The sequence below is a fragment of the Rhodnius prolixus genome, unplaced genomic scaffold (genome assembly GCF_049639745.1).
Source record: "Rhodnius prolixus isolate KJV_2025 unplaced genomic scaffold, Rpr scaffold_3, whole genome shotgun sequence".
In the NCBI taxonomy this organism is placed as follows: domain Eukaryota; kingdom Metazoa; phylum Arthropoda; class Insecta; order Hemiptera; family Reduviidae; genus Rhodnius; species Rhodnius prolixus.
Genome location: NW_027411603.1, coordinates 17457174 through 17476988, shown reverse-complemented (window position 1 = coordinate 17476988; position 19815 = coordinate 17457174). Strand labels below are relative to the sequence as shown.

The 19815-nt window shown below is 32.9% G+C and overlaps 1 protein-coding gene and 1 long non-coding RNA gene across 3 annotated transcripts in view; one reads left to right on the top strand and one right to left on the bottom strand.

The window, feature by feature from the left end:
- skd (mediator complex subunit skuld) overlaps nt 1–16701 on the top strand; it is a 40994-nt gene extending 24293 nt beyond the window's left edge. For both annotated transcript variants that reach the window (XM_074127330.1, XM_074127329.1), the window contains 16 exons: nt 186–443; nt 1612–1781; nt 2270–2702; nt 2785–3004; nt 4244–4503; nt 4624–4855; nt 6222–6445; nt 6730–6894; nt 7046–7211; nt 7334–7590; nt 8665–8859; nt 8939–9356; nt 9495–9772; nt 9860–10114; nt 11194–11459; nt 13788–16701. In XM_074127330.1, the coding sequence (XP_073983431.1) occupies nt 186–443; nt 1612–1781; nt 2270–2702; nt 2785–3004; nt 4244–4503; nt 4624–4855; nt 6222–6445; nt 6730–6894; nt 7046–7211; nt 7334–7590; nt 8665–8859; nt 8939–9356; nt 9495–9772; nt 9860–10114; nt 11194–11459; nt 13788–13920 (3930 nt within the window). In that variant the 3' untranslated portion in view covers nt 13921–16701. The remainder of the gene's footprint in view (nt 1–185; nt 444–1611; nt 1782–2269; nt 2703–2784; nt 3005–4243; nt 4504–4623; nt 4856–6221; nt 6446–6729; nt 6895–7045; nt 7212–7333; nt 7591–8664; nt 8860–8938; nt 9357–9494; nt 9773–9859; nt 10115–11193; nt 11460–13787) is intronic.
- Nucleotides 9410–12642, bottom strand: LOC141453770 (uncharacterized). Its single transcript, XR_012458176.1, has 2 exons — nt 12296–12642; nt 9410–10091 (listed from the first exon to the last, which is right to left on the bottom strand). It is a non-coding gene; the product is annotated as an uncharacterized lncRNA (long non-coding RNA).
- Nucleotides 16702–19815: the final 3114 nt, after the last annotated feature.

The following is a 19815-nucleotide window of genomic DNA, read 5'->3' as shown; positions in this document are numbered from 1 at the left end:
AATATATTGTAGTAATATTTACTAATCTACAGATAAATAATAACTCAAAAGTTTTATTCTAAACTTTCCTCTCCTAAAGAACTCTTTCAGTTTATTGGGTCTTTCATTTTACTGCAAATTAGAAAAACCAAATCCCACCGAGTAATCGAACATATGTCGTCAATTAATCTATAATATAATAATAGTTACAGGTGACACCGCCTAGTTCGAATAAACCATCAGAAGAATGTGGTATTACGTCAGTAATGAGACAAGGTTGCCCGCCATCTGGTATTCTTAGGCCAGAAGAATTAGTTAAGATGTTTCCCACTCCACCATCACTAGAACATAATCCAGTTGCTTCGCCTGTAGCTGGACTTATTGGAGACACCACAGTCGATCAGACGTTGCCTTCTTTAGCTATTGCAGCACTACTTGGCAGCCCACACCACGAACCTATACAGGTTTTTTTTTACTTATATATATGTACTTATTATGAGCATAGAACGTAAATAATATTAATTGGTTAATGTCATAATCATGAAACCATCGAATAAAATAACATAAAAAGGCATGACTTCTGCAGAAGGGTGGAAATCCAGTTTTTCGACATTAATTTTTCCACGGAAGTACATGTATTGATATTTATCTTTCCCCATCCTGTATGAACATATATAATTTAAAATACAAAAAATTATAAGAAGCTCCGTTAAAGTACAGTTTCCAGGCGGGCTTTACGTCCAATTTAGGTGTCGTGGACGGAGGCGATTAGCAAACATACTTTACTATAAATTTCTTTTATTAACCATTAATAAAAAACCAAGGCCTAAGACCGGGAATCGAACCCAGTATCACAATACATAGCTTAACAGATCTCGCCTCTAACCGCTCTGCTACCTTGGCGCCTGTACGTTTACAAGTACAGTACAGTTTAGCAATCAATTTTTCATGCACTTAAACATTTTTTAAAACATAACTAATTCATTTTTTGATAATTTATTTGTAACGTTCAATTAACGTTTCTAAACTTAAGAGTTCATTAACTCCATTTTCCTAGTGAACTTCAGGTATGTCTTTTTAGTAGGATTTCAAGTATCTATTTTGTGGTCTGCAAAATATATCATTACATTTTATTCAGGTGGTTTGAATCACAGAGAAGTATCAGTCTTTTATTTGAATTAATTTCATGAAATTCATACATCTAAGGCTGCGGTTCCCAACCTTTTCTTTCGCCCCGTACCCCTAAAGAAATTTCACTCGAACCTCAAACTCCTTGAAATTTATATTTTGCTCAAGGATAAATTTAACAAAAAAAAAAAAGTATAACTACCCAAGATGTGAAATATACTCATAAACCGAAAACAAATAAGATGTTTTCTAACAAGCTCAATGAATATCTTGAATCATGAGAAATAAAAAATATGTAAAATATTTGAATAACAAAAATATCCTATTATTTACCTGAACTTTTCTCGCATCCCCTAGAATATCGTCTCTTGTATTAATTTATTATTATTATTTAGTTAATTATTTAGTATTTTGTGCTAATATTTACGTTACTTTATACAGATATTCTCTTACTATATTATTTTTAAATGTGCTAATTATTATGAAAATTTTGTTGCTATGCAGGATTGGTCTTATGTCTTCAAACCTCCAACCATCTGTAAATTTGTTGGATCAAGTAAATACGCTCCATTTACAATGTTACCAAGCCATAGTTTGCCCGTAATAACTCTTCCTACTAATTGCCAGTATAAACCGTCTTGGTGTTTGCAGCAGCCAGCCGAAAAACAGAATAAGTAAGAGCCTATTGTTGATATTAGCCAGTGTGTTTTTGTAAAGAGAGTGTTTTTTTTTTTTTTTTTTAATGTACTCGTTTTCAAAATGTTATCCCGCATTTAGTTGATAAATAAAGTTTATCCTATATGATATGTTGGTATGGGAGAAGAACACCTGTTGGTAGTTGTGCGGGCGGTAACGGAGGCGCAGGGGCAGAATTTAGCTTGATACCGGATGAATTACTTGCACTGAATTACTTATTGGGGTATTACAATTTCCTTCTCTTTGAAAGTGGGGGACTTAGATCTAGTCAATAGATTTGACCCAGCCAAGACGACGTTCGAGGATGTTTAGAATGTTTACGCCTTTAAAGCTCTATTCAGTTAGACTCAGTACTCAAATTCAGGACTATTACAGTCTTTGATTCAGCATAATTGTAATAATAAATTCTAAAGAAAAGTGCTTATTATCTTTAAATTTGTATTAAAACAAAAACATTGTTTTGCAGTACTAATGGAAATACCAGGAGCAGTAGTAATAATAACAGTAGCGGCAATTGTGGAAGCGGTGGTGGGGCTGGTGGCGGAGGAAGTAATGGGAGAGGAACACCTGTTGGTAGTTGTGCGGGCGGTAACGGAGGCGCAGGGGCAGCACTCAGTCCTGGCATGTGGGTTGCTGGGCAACCTCGAGATAGCAGAGTGGTGCAAACAGCTATAGTCCAACAGCCAGCAGCGCCTCCTCCGCCACCCTACTCTACCTCTCCAGCAAATACCCCGCTACCCTATCCTGCACCACCTAAACCAATTGAACCAACCCAGCCCAATCCACCAGAGGCAGACTCTTTAGTTGTAGTTGTACTTCTTACTGATACTTCCTTCAATATATTCAGGGACCACAACTTCGATAGTTGCACGCTATGTGTATGCAACGCTGGAGGAAAGGTTAGCAAATAAATAAATGAAAACTCGTTAATTCATCTTAAATCAGAGTAACTATCATTTTTCCTTTCTGTTAACCCTATAGGTAGTAGGTAATATTCGTGGAGGAGACGCTGGCATGTATCTTCCAATGCAAGGTGGAGGTGGAACTATAGGCGGCGGATCGCCTCCGTGGGGCACACCAACACCACATTTATCTTTTGATGATGAACCTATTAGATGCAATTGTGGCTTCAGCGCGGTTGTTAATCGCAAGCTTGCACATCGAGCAGGCTTGTTTATAGAAGATGAATTCGAAATAACAGGTTTTTATACAATCTTTGCTAGGCTATAAAAATAGTTAAGATCAACTAGGAATTATTCCTCTTAATTTTAGTAAAAATTTGTTGACTTCGCGTTAGTGGCTTCATTTTTCTGTAATGTGTTTCTAAATAGTGATTACCAAGTATTACAATTTTTGTTGTTGAAGTTGGGCCAATTTCAAAATTCTTGTCTCCTCTCTTTTCGGTATTTCTAAATTCCCTCACCCAATCTTTCTTTGGACACTCACTGATTTACGGTTTTATTTTATTGTAATATTTCTTTTTTTAGCAATCACTGAGAACAGTATAGAAAGTTAAAAGGTTATTTGGATCTGAATCTCCTAAGTTTTGTAATTTACTCCAAATTTTGCGTGTGAGCGACCTCATGTATCTATCCACTTTTTTCGAAAGTTAGTTTTGTATCACGTTTTTTTATCGTTGAATCAACACTGGGTACTGTGCTTGTTGATTCGTTCTGTATCAGAAATGACATAATTCAATGCAACTTGACCGATTGTGTCGTCTGGCATCCCTCCTAAAGATAGAAGAATAATTGTTACCGATTAAAATTGGAAAATATTTTTTTCTATAATTTTAAATAAATCAGAAATAATGCAAATGAAAACTTTCTTAGTTGTATAAGGATTGATCTTCAAAAACTGCCTGAAATAACGTAACGATGAAAAACACCCAACTTTTTTTTCTCTCTCTTTTTCTGTCAAATTTTCCCAAATATTCTTTAAAATATCGGACATAACCTCCTTACAAGTTATAGTAATGAGCAATATACGAATACTATACGTCTTATTTCGTATTATATCATGCTAAATATGAAAGTAGTGATAAAGAAAGCTGTTGCGCAGTATTGTGAATGTTTGCTGCAGTAATTCATTCCTCTATTTACAACAAGTAGTTACAAGGCTGGAGATTTAAAGATAGAATGTACTTTACAAATTTCGTAGTAAGCCTAAAAGTAAAAATGCGCGAAGAAACATTTCATACGGTCCAGATAAGCAGAAGCATCCTTTTTTTCAGTTTCTCTTTTCATCCTCTTTGTTTTTCCCCTCTTCTTTTTCTAATTACCAGGAAAAATATATATTGAAAAAGGAGCAAAACATTCATTCTAGTAGTTTTTTTTTAATATGTGTGGAAAATCCCCGATATTAATTTTTTTACTCTTTGTTTTTGCACAATCCAAATTTTATTGTACAGAATTACTAAAATTTTGCTTTATTTTCTTAGGAGTGCTAGAAGAACCGTGTGAAAGAGAGAATAGTAGTGTTGGCAGTCTTGGTAAGACTGAAATGGAATTAGTACAGGCCCAATGTCTGGTAATGAACAGTACCAGCAATGCACTGTATAGAGCGGCCAACCAATACAGACCAATGTCACCAATGCCAGCAGTCAATCTGTTGGCATTACGAGATAGTAATCACCTTTCTTCTGTTGCACTAGAGCAGGGTCGATTAGCGTGCAGTAATAATCCACCTTCCATGTGCAAGGTAGCTAACAATATAAATTATCGTACTGGAATTAATTGTTTTTTGCTATCTGATTTCTAAACATTTATTTGGAGAAATGTGATATAACTTTTAAATGCCTTTATTTATTTTTATTGACAGATGGAAGAAATTATGTGTGGTAGAGGCAATATTGGAAGCAGTTCAGTCCATCGATGGGGTTTTTTACGAGCGCGTGGACCTTCTTGTAATCAAGATATTGTAAGGGTTATGAAGCAGTTGCAGCCTTTGTTACAAAATGCAATGCAAAAGAAGTGCAGTACAAGATTGTGGGAAGCACCTATAGTTTCTGGGCCGCTTACTTGGAGAAAGTTTCATCGCATGGCGCTTCGAGGTTAGTAATTCAATATTGAGTTCATTTTTTATTTGATATTAAGGTTTATGCTTAGTTAATGAATTGAATATGTACTTTTTTCTTTAATGGTTCTTTCTGAAATTCGAATTGATTAGTTTTAATAAATATTAATAACAGTTAAAGCAATATACGTGAATCAGCTATAATACATAAATTTTGCTGTTGAACTATACCTAGCGAAGTTGTATTTATAATTTTATTATTATTTATTGAGGGGAGGTAAAAAATAGTAATAATTTAAATTAACTAATTTTTCACCAGAATTTTTGTTTTACCTTTGCATTAACCCATTGTTTTTCAACCGATGGTGCGTCGACAATGCCATTCCACGAAAATTTTGTGCTGGTCCGCGAGAAATGGATATAAATGCTGCACTTCGTTTCTCAGAAACAGATCTTCAACCATAAATAACTGATTTGCTAAAAAAAGAAGCTGGAAGAAGTTGGATATTTGCTCCAACAACCATTTTCTTGCCAACCGCTTCCCTGCGCTTCATAGATGATTCTTCTCATCCACTCGTCCTTGAACGAGACCTTCTCGTAATAGTCGATGAGGGCTCTCCATAGAAGGTCCCACCTTCACGTACCTCCTGGATAACTGAGTTTACCTAGGTGTTTCTCCTAGTTTTAGGTGTGCTACTCGCCAAAACTCAGTCCACCTGACTCAAATCCTCTGTAAAAAAAGGTTTACGATTCCAAAACCCGCAGAAGACGTTTACTTCGTTCCACCAGCTTGTGGGTGGGATTTTATCGGGGTCCCTGTTTTACCCATGCACTGAGAGTCATGGGCGTCTCTCTGACAGGTATGGATGGGAAAGCCAGTTATGCAAATGGTACTGCACCACCATGTGCCATAAATGTGTGTATAAATAACTAGATTAAAGTAACATAAGTGTTATTATTTATTTTACAAAAAATGTAAGTGAATAATGTTCTTATGATGGTTAACATCTATGGATTGTAATTAGTTTAATTTTTTACTACAATAATAATTTGTAATGGCAATTTTTTAACGTTTAACTTAAGGGCAGCATTTTTTTATTATTATTATTAATTCAGAATAACTTCTGACTGGATTTTGATTTTGATTCTTAATTTGGTTGTGTAAATGTGCTGTCGCTGTGTCAGTTCAATCCCACTCTTGATTTTTGTGCTTGTTGAAATTTCTGGGTACAAGTCGTTGGTTATTGGGTAACGTTGAAATTATTAAGAGGGGGAAAAAAAAGAAGTGAAAGGCTGTCTATCCAATAGATATATAAATTACAAACAAATTTATAGTATTTAATCCAAACAATTCTACTACACATGCAGATAATCATGAAACTAATTATCTTTGCTTTTTTTAGGTACTGATGACCGTTGTGAACCCCAACCAATTCCCTCACTAATGATGGGTCGTGAAAAAGATTGGGTATCACTGGCTCCTTACGCTGTTCATCTGTGGGATAAGCTTCTACTAGAACCGTACTCCTACAGTCGAGATGTAGCATATGTGGTTGTCGCTCCCGATAATGATTTTGTTCTTTCCAAAATCAGAACATTCTTCAAAGAACTTTCTTCTACTTACGAGGTAAGTTAAAGTGATTTATATGGAAAGTTGTTAGCATTGCTTAGTTAATTTATTTCATCTTATTGCTATTAGGATTAATTGTGAGCACTTATTTTCCCAATTTTTATTTTCCAATCTTTCGGTTTAAATAATCAGAATAATTGACTGGAGCAAACTAATACTTTCATTTTACACCTTAAATGTATTTTACCTGTACATCTGATATAGGCATACAGTTTGATATTTCATTAAAAATACAAATTATGTAACCTACTGATGTGAGTACGAATGTTTTTTACACATAGGTTTGCAGACTTGGACGGCATTGTCCAATTACGAAGGTACTCAGGGATGGAATTCTTCGTGTTGGCAAAACAGCTGCTCTCAAACTTGCTAAAGAGCCCCTTGATGAATGGTTCTCTTTGTTAGGTGATAACAACACTTCAAACATGCTTAAATTATATGCTCAGGTAAGAATATTTTATAAATATGTTTTCGAGGTACTGTGTGTCATGAAGTATAGAATTCTTGGGTAAAAAATTAAATTATTATGTATTTCTATTTATCAGATCTTAGGTTTGGAATTGAACAGGCTTTAAATTTGATTTTTAATTACTCCAGGTATGTCGCCACCATTTGGCTCCACATTTATCGCAGGTACCAATGGATAGGACATTATTGGATCCTCCAGAAGGAGCAACCCCTGTCAGAAGTACGCCGCTTGAAAGGCCTGCGTCTTCTCCAAGATCCGAACAACCTAATACTCCAAAACAGCATGATTCTCAAGGTAATTATTTGTTAGCTGTAGGACGAAAACAGAGATATGTTTTAAGGAATTTCTCTGTACGATTCATATTCAGATTTAACATTTTTCTTAAATATTCACTAAAATGATAATGGTTTTAACAGATGAGAGTGGAGGAAATAATGGGAACAGCGACGGAATTTCTGGTAACAGTGGAATAGGCCACTATGGTCTATCTTCTTCAGGGTCTGACGAAGAAGGAAGTGAACCTCCAGCTATTGTTGTGTACCTTGTAGAACCTTTTACACTAGCTTCTGACAGTCCAGATTTACAAAGATTAGCATGTGTAGCATTACTTAGAGCATATAATACGGTCTTGGCCAATGTACCTGAAACTGTCAAAACAAACATCACATTGCAGGTGACACTAACTTATAAAATAATTATGTTGTATAAGGAAACTGTGGGCGCTCGCCTTGCAGGAATAGCCAACTCTCCACCATCGTTATGAGCGGTTTAGTCGCTACTTTCGGAAGGCAACAATTATTAAAGTTCATGTTCCCGACTCCTGCATTTATAATGAATTATATTTACATTAATGTTTGTAAATGAATATGTGATTAACTTATTTTTACCTATAATTTGTAGCTTCAGTTAAAAAGTTAAGATTAACGATAAAATAAGCAAAAAAAGATTAAAAGTCAGTAAGTATGTACCTTTATTCAATTCATTTTTTCAGCTTGTGATTTCATCCAGGTAAAAACGTTCGAAAAAGCTTATGTAACTTATTTCAATTTGTTTCCAATTTTTCCCTGTACTTTTGAACTGATTTATGTTACTTACTATTTGGGCTTTGGACTTTGTTTTAACGTTCGCCTTTGAACAATATTTTATGAATGCTTAATTAGATATTCATGTTTTAATGAAATACGTAAGTTATATTCAAACGTTTTTAACTGACGGAAATTTTATCTGAGTAATCTGAGTTGAAAAGAAAAATGAACTATTTGCTGGTTTACTAAACTTTTTAAACGATTAAGTGTTAAATAAGAAGATTTGTATACTTTCTGGATTTTGTACTATTTGTACAGTTCAGTGGTCGTGTTTTACATCTATGGATAAATAAACGTTTGGATGGTGAAAATATTGTTGGTAAAGCGACCATAAGCAAGTGAGACCACATACTTTAACGGACTTTGAATCCTGCCATCACCTTCCCCACTGTTACCTCTTATCGAGTGTAATTTGAAACAAGCATTCGCGGTTAGTGAATGCAAGTACTTTGCTGAATTGGATTGCGTAATACGGTCTTTAAAAAAAAAATTCATTTCTTAAGGCTTTCAATGGCAAGTTGTTGTTGTTTTTTTTTAAAGTATCAGTGAGTAGGTTATAAATTAATATGTACTAATTCAAAATTATTTTGTTTTAATCAAGGAGAAAAAAGTATGTTTTCAATTAAAATACAAAATTGTAAGTGGACATTTTTTTTTTAAAGGTCATTTCATTGGAGAGTGTAGTGGAATTGGGAAGAAGTGGAGATACAAATAGGCGCAGTGATCACATGAGATCTTTGGCACTCTCAGTTTTTTCACAGACTAGGAAAACGATGTATCATGGAAATAGTAATATAAAAGCTCTTACTGGGTTTGGCACCGCTGCTTCAAATGAAGTCTTCTTCAAGAATAAAGATGTAAGAGACTCAAATTATTTATTTTCTGAGTTATGTCCTACGAACACTTCTAATAATTCCCATTGATCTTTTTTAACAGGAAAAGAATCGGGCACCGTACAAAGTATATACTCCTGCCTACGTATTGTCCAAAAGCCGTGATAAAATTGCAGGGAGTGGTACATCAACTGGCAGCAGTGGTGGTGGCGGTAGCAGTACAGATGGAGAGACTGGTGTTCCAACATCCGATCACTGTTCAGTCCTGTACGTTAGTTATTGTTTATCAGAAGATCAGCGATGGCTCTTAGCATCGGCAACCGATGATCGTGGTCTTCTACTTGAAACTATTACTATCAACATTCACATACCTAACAGAAGTCGCAGGAGAAAAGCTTCAGCTAGACGGGCCGGACTTCAGAAACTAATGGATTTTATGCTAAGTGTTATGAGTAGGAGTGTAACCCCTTGGAGACTGGTTGTTGGAAGAGTTGGACGGATTGGTCATGGAGAACTTAAAGGTTTGAAACTGTATTATTAATATTAATATAACAGAAATTAATATTCTCGGATATCTCTTTCGAATATTTTTATTGATAGCTTCGTAAATAACTAGCATTATAACAATTAAAATAATTTAATAATAATTTAATTTTTAGGTTGGAGCTGGCTTTTGAGTCGTAAGTCATTATTAAAAGCATCAAAACTCTTGAAAGATATTTGCGTCCAATGCAAATTGTTGTATCCCCATGACGTGCCTTGCATTCTCAGCGCTTGCTTAGTTTCATTAGAGCCAGATTCATCACTTCGTCTCATGCCCGATCAATTCACACCTGATGAAAGATTTAGTCAAGCTAGTGTCAAATGTCAGCTTTCAACTCCTCACGATGTCACTGCCACCCATATTCTAGTTTTCCCAACATCCGCAACCACTCAGGTAGTATAGTTTAATATTTTTAATTCATATTCATACGATTAGAGATTTATATTTCATAGAATGATAATATTTATTATTTTACAACAGTCATCGCAGACAGCATTTCAAGAGCAACATATCAATGGTCTAGGAGATGATGAACTCTTCTCTGTTTTGGACGATGACATACCAGAAGGTATGGGCGATTTTAATGACATATTTTCAACATGGCCAGAAACAGAAGCTGGTGGGCCCAGAAGTCCCATAGGAAGTCCTCGCGCTAGGCCAGATTCTGCTCCAGGAAGTCCCACATCAAGCTTGACACCTCATCATCAGAGTCCTTATCAACACAATGCAAGCAGAGTAAGAAATAATCCCATATTTGCGCTTCCCTAAAGAAAAGCCTGAACGATTTACTGTAAAATTATTTCATAATTATATTAATTTTTTTTATTCAAATTGTTGCAATTATTAGGCTTGACAGGCTCAAATTATTTTTTGCATACTACCTTTTTTTTTTTTCAAGGAGCATACTTTACTACGACTACAAGTCTACGTATGTGCTTCCAATAGTGAGATCACTCACCCTAAAACAATTCCAAGTGAAAAGACCATCTCTAGGGAAGTTCTGAGAAAAGCGGAATAGCTGGCAATCAGCAATAACCATTGTCTGATGCCCTCAATCCCCGTTCTTTCATTGCTTTTCCGAAGGAGTGCCCTTCACTGAATAAAGATATTTGGATGGGTGTATTCTGGTATAATTTGGAACGGTAATCCCTCCTACACTTGGTAACTATCTAGACTCTCAAGAACAGCTCTAGCAAGAGTGTTTCAGAAGGGAGTCAAGGATAACCGCACAATTATTCTGAAGCTCTCTTTGTCAACATCTCAATAATTTACGAACTAGAGGGACTATTGTGGCACCCGTTGGTGCATCACCCTTTTCTTGTCTTTTATACCAGACTTCGAATATAGTGAGTGGCAGTTAGTTATCTGTAGATAATTTTTTCATTAACTTTGTGAGTGTGGCAAGTTTTACATGACTGAAGAAATACCCGATTTCCCAAAAAAAATCTCGTAGAGTAACGAGAGAATAAGTTTTCGACAAAAACAAAATTAGTTGTTGAAAATTTATCACCCTGAAATATAGTAAGAAATAAATATTACATTTTTCTGTAAGAACTGTACTAAATATAAAACAATTTTTTTGTGCACTAATGAACATTAATTTTAATATAAGAATAATACTTATAATATAAAAAAGATGTTTAAAAAAATGCAGGAAGTAAAATTTATTGTGAAGAAGGGGAAGAATTATATAGGAACAATACATTTACTATTGACCTAGATGTTGACCCACTTTAAATAAAGATTATTAATATTTTTATTGTTAGAAATATTTTATCTTACTCTACTCTTAACGGCTATTCAACTTGTTACAGAATGGAGATTCAAGTGAGGAAGTTGGGACTGTTTTACAGCAACCATTAGCACTTGGTTTTCTTGTCTCAACTGCACCTACCGGTCGTATGCCACGCTGGTTTTGGTCCGCATGTCCTCATTTAGAAACTGCTTGTCCAGCTTTTTTAAAGAATGCTCTTCATTTACATTCAACAGCAATTCAACAAAACTCAGATGAATTGTTACAACAACAGACTGCAGTTGCTGGACACCCTCTGGATTCTCAGTACACTACAGATGTGCTCAGGTATGAAAGATTATTACAGTTTAATCTTATTTCACTTTTTAAGAATCAGGAAAAATGACATTTACTTTAGAGGCTGTGGTACAATTATTTTCCAAATTATTTAAATTCCGCTAGGGAAAAATTAGGTTCAATTATTAAAGGTGCACAAGTACACTAATGTCGATTAATGTGATGATTTTAGTACATCATTCTATAATGTGATGTTTTTCTTATTGATGAGAATTAATTCTTAGAATTGGCTAAGTTCGTTACGAGGAAAATTAAAATCTTTTTATTTCGCTCAAAAACGAAGATAATCTTAAAATTACTAAGAACGGACTATTAATTGTCGAAAATTCGTGTCGAATTAATTCTAATGTGTGGTTATGTGCTTCATCTTCATTGTAAGTTCCAAAAAATGAGAAATTTAACTAATTATCTTCTACAAACATTAAATTTTAATTTAATCTAGTCTAATGTCTCAGCGGTCTAGAGAAAAAAGAAAATAAGTCCCAGAATTCAAAGGAAGTACACTGAAGAACCACGCGACAATAATGACAGAGTAGTAAGCTCTTGTAACGGAATCTGTAAAGAATAATAACATTGCAAATTAAAAAATAAAAATAAAACATCAGAGGTAAAGATGCTTTACCTTCTCTTCTTTTTCAGGATTCGAGTATAAATGTTTTTAGGTTTTTTAGTTCTAGTATTTGAGGGGGTAGGGACATTTTAACAGCCAAGCGAATAAATTACCCACGCAAAAAATAAAATAAAAAGCCAAATCTGTGCCAGGATAGTGAATAATGAATTTATTGTAGTAAGTTTATTTGTAAAGATAAAATCATCTAAATACTCACTGCGTATAAGTACGAGTTGAACTTAAGTTCTGAGCTCATCTTATTACTGGACTTGACCATAAGGTTTAATATCACAATTATTACATTTCTAGCATATGTAAGCGTTGTAGCTAAAAGTTATGCACATTTAGTACTTCCCCTAATGACTTCCAGTGGATGGAATGAACTTGAAAGATTTAGAAGTGGAAATAAGTTTAATTTAACGTTAAAATAGGACGGATATATTGAATGAAAAACAAAAGGTTACAAAAAGTTATGTATGTTTCCAAAAGTCGCCACTGGAGCGCTCTGCAAAATGCAAAAAAGCTTAAACAACCTAAAATATGGTCAAAAAATCAAGTTTTGTATTAGGATACAAACCAGCGTAGGAGCTCTATACTGTTTAATTTTTTTTTTTTCATTCTACTCAATTTTATTTAAATATTTAACGTATATATTGATAAAATAATTAGTATTCTTTAATATAGGCATTTTTAAACGCTATTTAGAAACATTATTGTGAATTATAGGTGAGCAAAAAGATCCGTCAGACAGTAATTTATAAGTTAATATATTAAATCGTTCAATGAAACAAAACAAAAAAGTGGGCAACTATAAAAGCAGTTCTTCCTTGTTTATGGATTTTTCTTGAATATCCCATGGATACATTAATTTATAATCTATCTAGTTTTTCTTTTCCTACTAAGGAAAAGAAGATCTTTGGTTTACAGGTCGGAAGCAAAAAGAGAAAGAATAAGGATTAATTGAACTCATTTAATTGATAAAAAAAGGAAGAATTGCATCATTGCTTGCAGCCGTAGTTATATGGAGAGGAAAATTATAAAATTCCCTAGAAAAGGTGGCATACCTCACCCTGAAGACCAACACTCTAATGTTTGAACGATTGGTAAAGAATAATTACAAATTTCCTAAGAGCCGTCTGTGGTTCTTCAAGACAAGATCTTTTATCTTGGTTAAGTCTGGTAGGACTGACAGGTGACCTTTTAAAGAACCCGTTCTTTTAGAGAACTTAAGATTGTGCTTACGCGATTTCTAAAAGTACTTATTTTTCACCACCAGAACTATTATTTATTTTGGGCTTCAAGCTCAACGAAGGTCTCAACCTTTTCATTGTTTAAACCATTGTGCTCTCTTATTTCAGTAAACCGCCTACCCTCTTCTATCGCAATGTTTTCGGTGCCATCCTTGCGCTTATCCTTTTCAAAAATGACCAAATTGTACAGATTTCTGACATGTATGCAAATTGTACACAAGTGAGTTATTAAGTGTTAGGTACAATGCAGTTGTATCCAATTGTAGTAGGTATGTATATACTGGATTCAGGCATTTACTGCCGCTGGATTCGATTTCAAATGAATTTTCAACATCAAAATTGATTTCCCTCTTAAAACAAAGCGAGTATTCTTGGCGTATATGTTACTTACTTTTGAAAATAATAAATATTAAGAATTACAAAATTAAGTGTGCTTATTTGTACGTTATTTCTGTTTAGGTATGTATTAGAAGGATACAACGCTTTATCATGGCTAGCACTAGATTCTAACAGTCATGATAGATTATCTTGCCTACCCGTGCACATGCAAGTTCTAATGCAGCTTTATCACATGACTTCTGCTCTTACATGAATAAGTACTTTGCAGACCTGCATACCCTACAGTATTTTCATTTTGTAAATATTGAGGTAATAATTACAATCCTAAAGAAACCTGAAAAATATTGAATTTATCGAATGAATTATTAACCCACAAAAAGTCACTGCCTACAATTGAGTATTCCAATAATTTAACTAAAATAAATCGTATATTTAGAAAAGATCTATAGGAAGCAAATTGAAAAAGTAACAGAACACTGTTACCTAGTCTTATTTAAGAAAAAGAAGTCTTCAGTGTAAAATGTACTTACTGTTTTTGTGGAAGTTACTTGCACTTAAATATCGCATTCAAAAAGTGGTATAATGATATAAGGCCTTTTAAACAGGCTGTAAAGTTAGCACTTTTTTTTAGATAAAATTATTATTTAAAAAAAGCTTGACATAAACAAAGTTTCATATATTACCGTTACTTTAACTTTTTATTAAAAAATTATTATTTTAATGTGTATAACTCCTCCAGTAATTTTTAGGTTTGGATTTAGAGTCACTGTTTCGAATTGTACATTTGTATATATTTATGCTTTTATTTATTTAATTACATAAAAATAATTGTATACAAAATAATATATATACATATATATATAAACGTGTGTGTATAAAATAAAAATACAAAATTAAGTTATTTATTATTTTTTTGTAAATATGTATAAGATTTTTTAAAAAATGAATGTTACGTTATTATTTATATCTATTTTGAAAATAATTTTACATTGTGCTCTGGAGTGGAGCTCACAGAAAATATAAATTAACAAATATATTGAAAAAAAAATACAGAACTATATTCTAAATTATCAGGGTTCAAAAGATTAAAAAAAATGTTACTTTTTGAAGTAACATTGAAAAAACGAGGTGATAATCACACTTCCATTCCATGTTTTCCCAACAAAAAATATCTTGTACAAAAAATAAATTTAGTATTTAAGAGAAACGGCTTTTCAAAAAAAAAAAAAATTTTTTTTAATAGTGTTTTAGGGTATCCAGGTGTAAAAGACGTCAGGTGGTGGCATAACTTTTATTTAAATTTAAAAAAATTGTTATAATTTTATTTTTCAATGAAATTGTTATTGACTTATTATATTTGTAATAAAATGGTTTGTATGAAAACAAAAACAAAAAATTAATGAGGTTGTTGCGAACAACCCAATTTTATAAAGTAATTATAAATAAGAATTAGTTTGATAATATATATTTTACATAATAAGAAAAGTTTAATTTGTATCTGTAAATATAACGATTCAATTATTGTTAAGCAAATAAATTGAAAATAAAAAATAATAATGGTGTGCATCAGAGCCACCTTTTGTTATTTGCAGGCGCTTATACCTGTGATTTTTTGTACAGTTGAAAGATATAAATAATAATCATTCATCTATATAATAAAAAATTCCAAGTTCTTTTTTGAGGTAAGAGTTTAATTTAAATAAAAATAAAATAATATTTATCCCTTGACCAAATTAGTTCTTGAGAACTTTAAAAAAAATTACGGAAGGTGTAGGTTTTTTCCTTTGTACATTACTTAAATATATTATATGAAAAAATTATTAATATGTTTCAAAATGGACGAAAATGGACTTTGTAAATATTAGAATCCATATTGTTATAATTATAATAAAGAAAAATACAAATTAAAGGTTTTTATAATAAGCAATACCAAAGAGCTAACGAGACCTATACAGTCAGATATTAGCTAAATTGTTAGTATGCAGTTGCAGATGTATAAGGAAAACCCTTTGACATTTTTTTTTCCTCACAGATCCTTAGTGACAAAACCATCCTTTATATATATGTACATAAAAGGAAAACGATTAATTAAAAAAAAAGTATAAAAAGTTAAAAACAAAAAATGACTCAATTATTATATATATAAATATAATAGACTCACAATAATTGTTAAATGTTATTTATTTTGTAGTTTAGTCATTATGTATAAATATAAATTTAATAGAAATATACAATGTTGGGCAAAACAAAAAAGTTTGCACCTTTGGGGGCCAGTAGTAAATGTCACAGTATTCTTAATTCTGCCAAGACATTTTTAAAACTGGTTTAAACAATATTGTATATACATGTGTGTATATAGAGATATACATAAAGCAAATAATTTATTAAAAGATAATAACTAGGGTGATGGGGCAGTTTATTACTACTTGGTCTCAAAATTCGGTTGTGGACACCATAATGTGTCAATTACTTATTTATAATATTATTATTTTTTAAAAACGACTCAACATATCCTCTCTAATAGTGTAATCATAAATGACTACCCAAAAATATATATTGGCCCCTCACCCAATTATCCTTTTTACCTCTTCCCCTATAACTATTTTTGTACAGTCTTCGCTGGTTGTAGGCATGTGTAATTTGTACAGTAAAAGAAGAAAATAAATAAATTTATTAAACTACTGCAAACCAGATCCAACTTTTTGTTAAAACTTTACTAAGTAAAAAAACAATACCTTACACTACTATTATTGAGAGAGTACAAATGACTGCGAAAGGAAAAACTGTTCAGTGTATATTTTACATTTTATATTGTTAGGAAATTTTTTAGTGGTATATTGTTAGCCATTGTAGCATTTTTTTCCTTTTATTATTTTTTTATTTAATGACTTCGACTTCTTTTATGTTATTATTCTGGAAAGAACTATTTAAAAAAAGTAAAGCAAAAAATAGTATAGTAACACGATATTTAAATATGTTCTTTTTTTTTCTAAATTTATCAGTTTTTAATTAATAAATTTAACAAGTGCTATTATTTTCTTGTGTTACTCTGCTCACCCTCTAAAATAATGATCAAACAAAAGTAGCTGCTAGGTTTCTCAAGTAATAAAGCGAAACGATTTGATTTAATTTCGGAAATTTTGTGCCAATTAGCATCTTATAAAATTTTTGATATTAAAATTGCTATAGAAAATTTTATATTAAACATTAAAATCGTGGTTATTGATGACGATATGATATACCTTCTAGATACTTGACAAGTAACCGACGCAGCAAGCTAGGTTTTATTTATGTAAGCCTGTCAGGATACCAAAAACATGCGTTCTATGACGGATAAAGTCAGCTGTAGCATCAACAGCATTTATTTTGAAAATTGTGGTTAGGTCCTCAGTGTTTGATATTAACAGTGATTTTATCCTCGTTACTCACGTTTTCAGTATCCTTGATGCCTTCATTACAAATCTGACTATAGACCGAAAATCTTTCTGTACAGCTACACGCACGCCGGCTACTATCCTATAAACACAGACCTTTTTCACTTAGACGGGACGACAAAACATGGGCAAAATTGGACGAGGACAAAGCTACACTTTTTGCTCATCACTTGACAAATGTCTTCACTATTCAACCAGATATGACGGTCGACTTGTACATGGCTGAAATACAAACAGAACTGGACGTTCCTCTTCCTCTCTCCCTACCACTTAAGACTTAAGCCTTTACTCCTTCAGACGTTAAATACACTAACAAGAACTTCCTTCTAGCAAGTCTCTAGGATACGATCTCGTCACTTCCGAAATACTCCGCCACATACTACCTCACCTATCATGGATGTATTCAGTGATGCGAATGATTCCGAAACCTGGTAAACCTACTCACCTTCCCTCATCCTACAGACCAATCAGCTTACTGCCGACTCTAAGAAAAGTTCTCGAAAAACTTACTTAAGCGTATTAACCCCATATTATCGGAGTTGTTACACCAGATCACTAATTTGGCTTCAGAAGTCATCAAAGTACTGTTCAACAATGCCACCGGGTTGTTGATGCCATTGCTTCAGCACAGGAGAGAAATCTGGGGCCTTCTTAGACGTAAGTCAGGCCTTCGATCGTGTTTGGCATCTCAAAAGAATCATCCTTCAACAGACTACCTCATTCTGCGATCCTATCTTTCAGATAGATTCTTTCAAGTAAGTATTGGTTCAGCAATCTCTCCTTTCTCCGCAGAGGAGTATACTATTGAAACCATGTAATTCATGATTTTAGCTAAAAACCTAGGAAAAGAAAATCTAAGGGTCAGCAGCTGGATTCAAACCCGGGCCCTCCGCGTGGGAATTCATTACGCTAACCGCTTTGTAATCCTCTCCCTATATGTCTTACAATTCAGTAAATCGCCCCTTCATTACATTTTACACTTCATCAAAATGCAAAATCTTTTAATTTTAAATTTGTATTCAGGTAATTAATATTTTAATTCAACTGACTTAAAATCATAAATGCCTTTTATTACCCTTTCAATACATTTCTCCCTAAGCCCGGAAGCGAACCTTGCTATAGTATAGTTGTATTTACTATTTCTTTATTTTTTTCTGGGTGGGCGAGTTACAGGAGGAGTTATATAATCTATTTAGGACTTCCTAGGAACTAATCTATTATAATATCTCCAACCTCCAATTCTCATTTTTGCTTTTCCTACCACCGCTTCTCTTGAAAATTACTATTTTTGATTTAGCTAGATTAACAGTTAAGTTCCAGGTTCTTTTATATTAATAATCATTTGCAACGAAGCGCGGACTCAGCAAAGATAACTTCATCGTCCACAAAGACCGGCATATTATTTTTCAAACTTCCAAATTTCACTCTACCTCTCAGTTTCTCACTCATATCATTTATTTAATGTATGAATAAATAAGGGCTTAAGTTACAGCCTTGTTTGACATCCGTATTATACTGCAAAGATTGCGATAGGCCTTTTTTACACCATACCATAGCTTCCGTATTTACATAAGGCTTTCTACCGCTTTCTCGAACTTTGTCGGTACTCTTGTATCTGTATAATTCATAATAAAGGGCATGCCTATACATAAGAGTCTAATGCAGTTCTCAAATCTATAAAAAAAAAGCTACACCTTTTTACAGCCATACTTCATTTTTAAATTCATAGCATTTTCCAGCGTGAATATATTGTCAACCGTGGGTGGACCTTCCTCTTCTGAAGCCTGACTGTCCCTCTTACAATTTGTTATTTTCCTGTAACCACTCGGAGAATCTAGTCGCTAGGAATCCTGAATAAATTTTATGTAAAAGCAGAACTTCCAGATTTATTTTTCCTAATTCATCTACCACTTCAAACAATTTACTTCTAGGGAGATCTTTTTTTCATCCTTTCTAGTCTTCAGGTGTTTCCGGTGACGAGCGTGATCTTTTTTGTCCTTTCACTTTTTGTCTGAGTGTTACTTCTTTAAAAGAATCGCTGAAGAAATCTTTACTGATTTTGTTATTATACTTCCTTAGGTTTAAATTAAATGTAAGAATGGAACAAAAGGAATACTTTCAGCGATCTATTATAAATGAATGAATTAATTTTATGAATGATCAACAAGCCCAAGTAAATGTTTATCAGTGAATGGAATAAGAAGTACTCGTAATAGCTGATCTATTTGTAAATATTATTCTTTATCTTCTAGTGATCTTTTTTGTTCTTTCACTTTTTTTATTATTTCACATTTTACTTACTTAATTTATTTTAAAAGTTGAAATTTGGAACCAAATAGACTTCTACTTTAATTAACTTATTTATTCGTCCACTAACGCTCCACGACCACTAATTACACTATAGATACTCGTTTAATAAAAACTGAATAACCTATTTTCTTCAAAACTACTCGGAAAAATGTTTCGAAATTTTGAAATACTATAGCCTAAGCCTAAATAATTAATTTAGGACAAACTAATTTTCACTTAACTTTACTTAAATTTATACTTAAAGCGATTTTCCGGACTTCATGGATCTTTAGTTCAATGTCCACATTGTTTTTATTTTATTTCTTTTATGAAAACTATGTGAAAAAGCCTCAGAATAAGAAATTTACATATGGAATCCATAGATTGGAAGCACTTATCATTAATTATATAAACACTTTTATGCA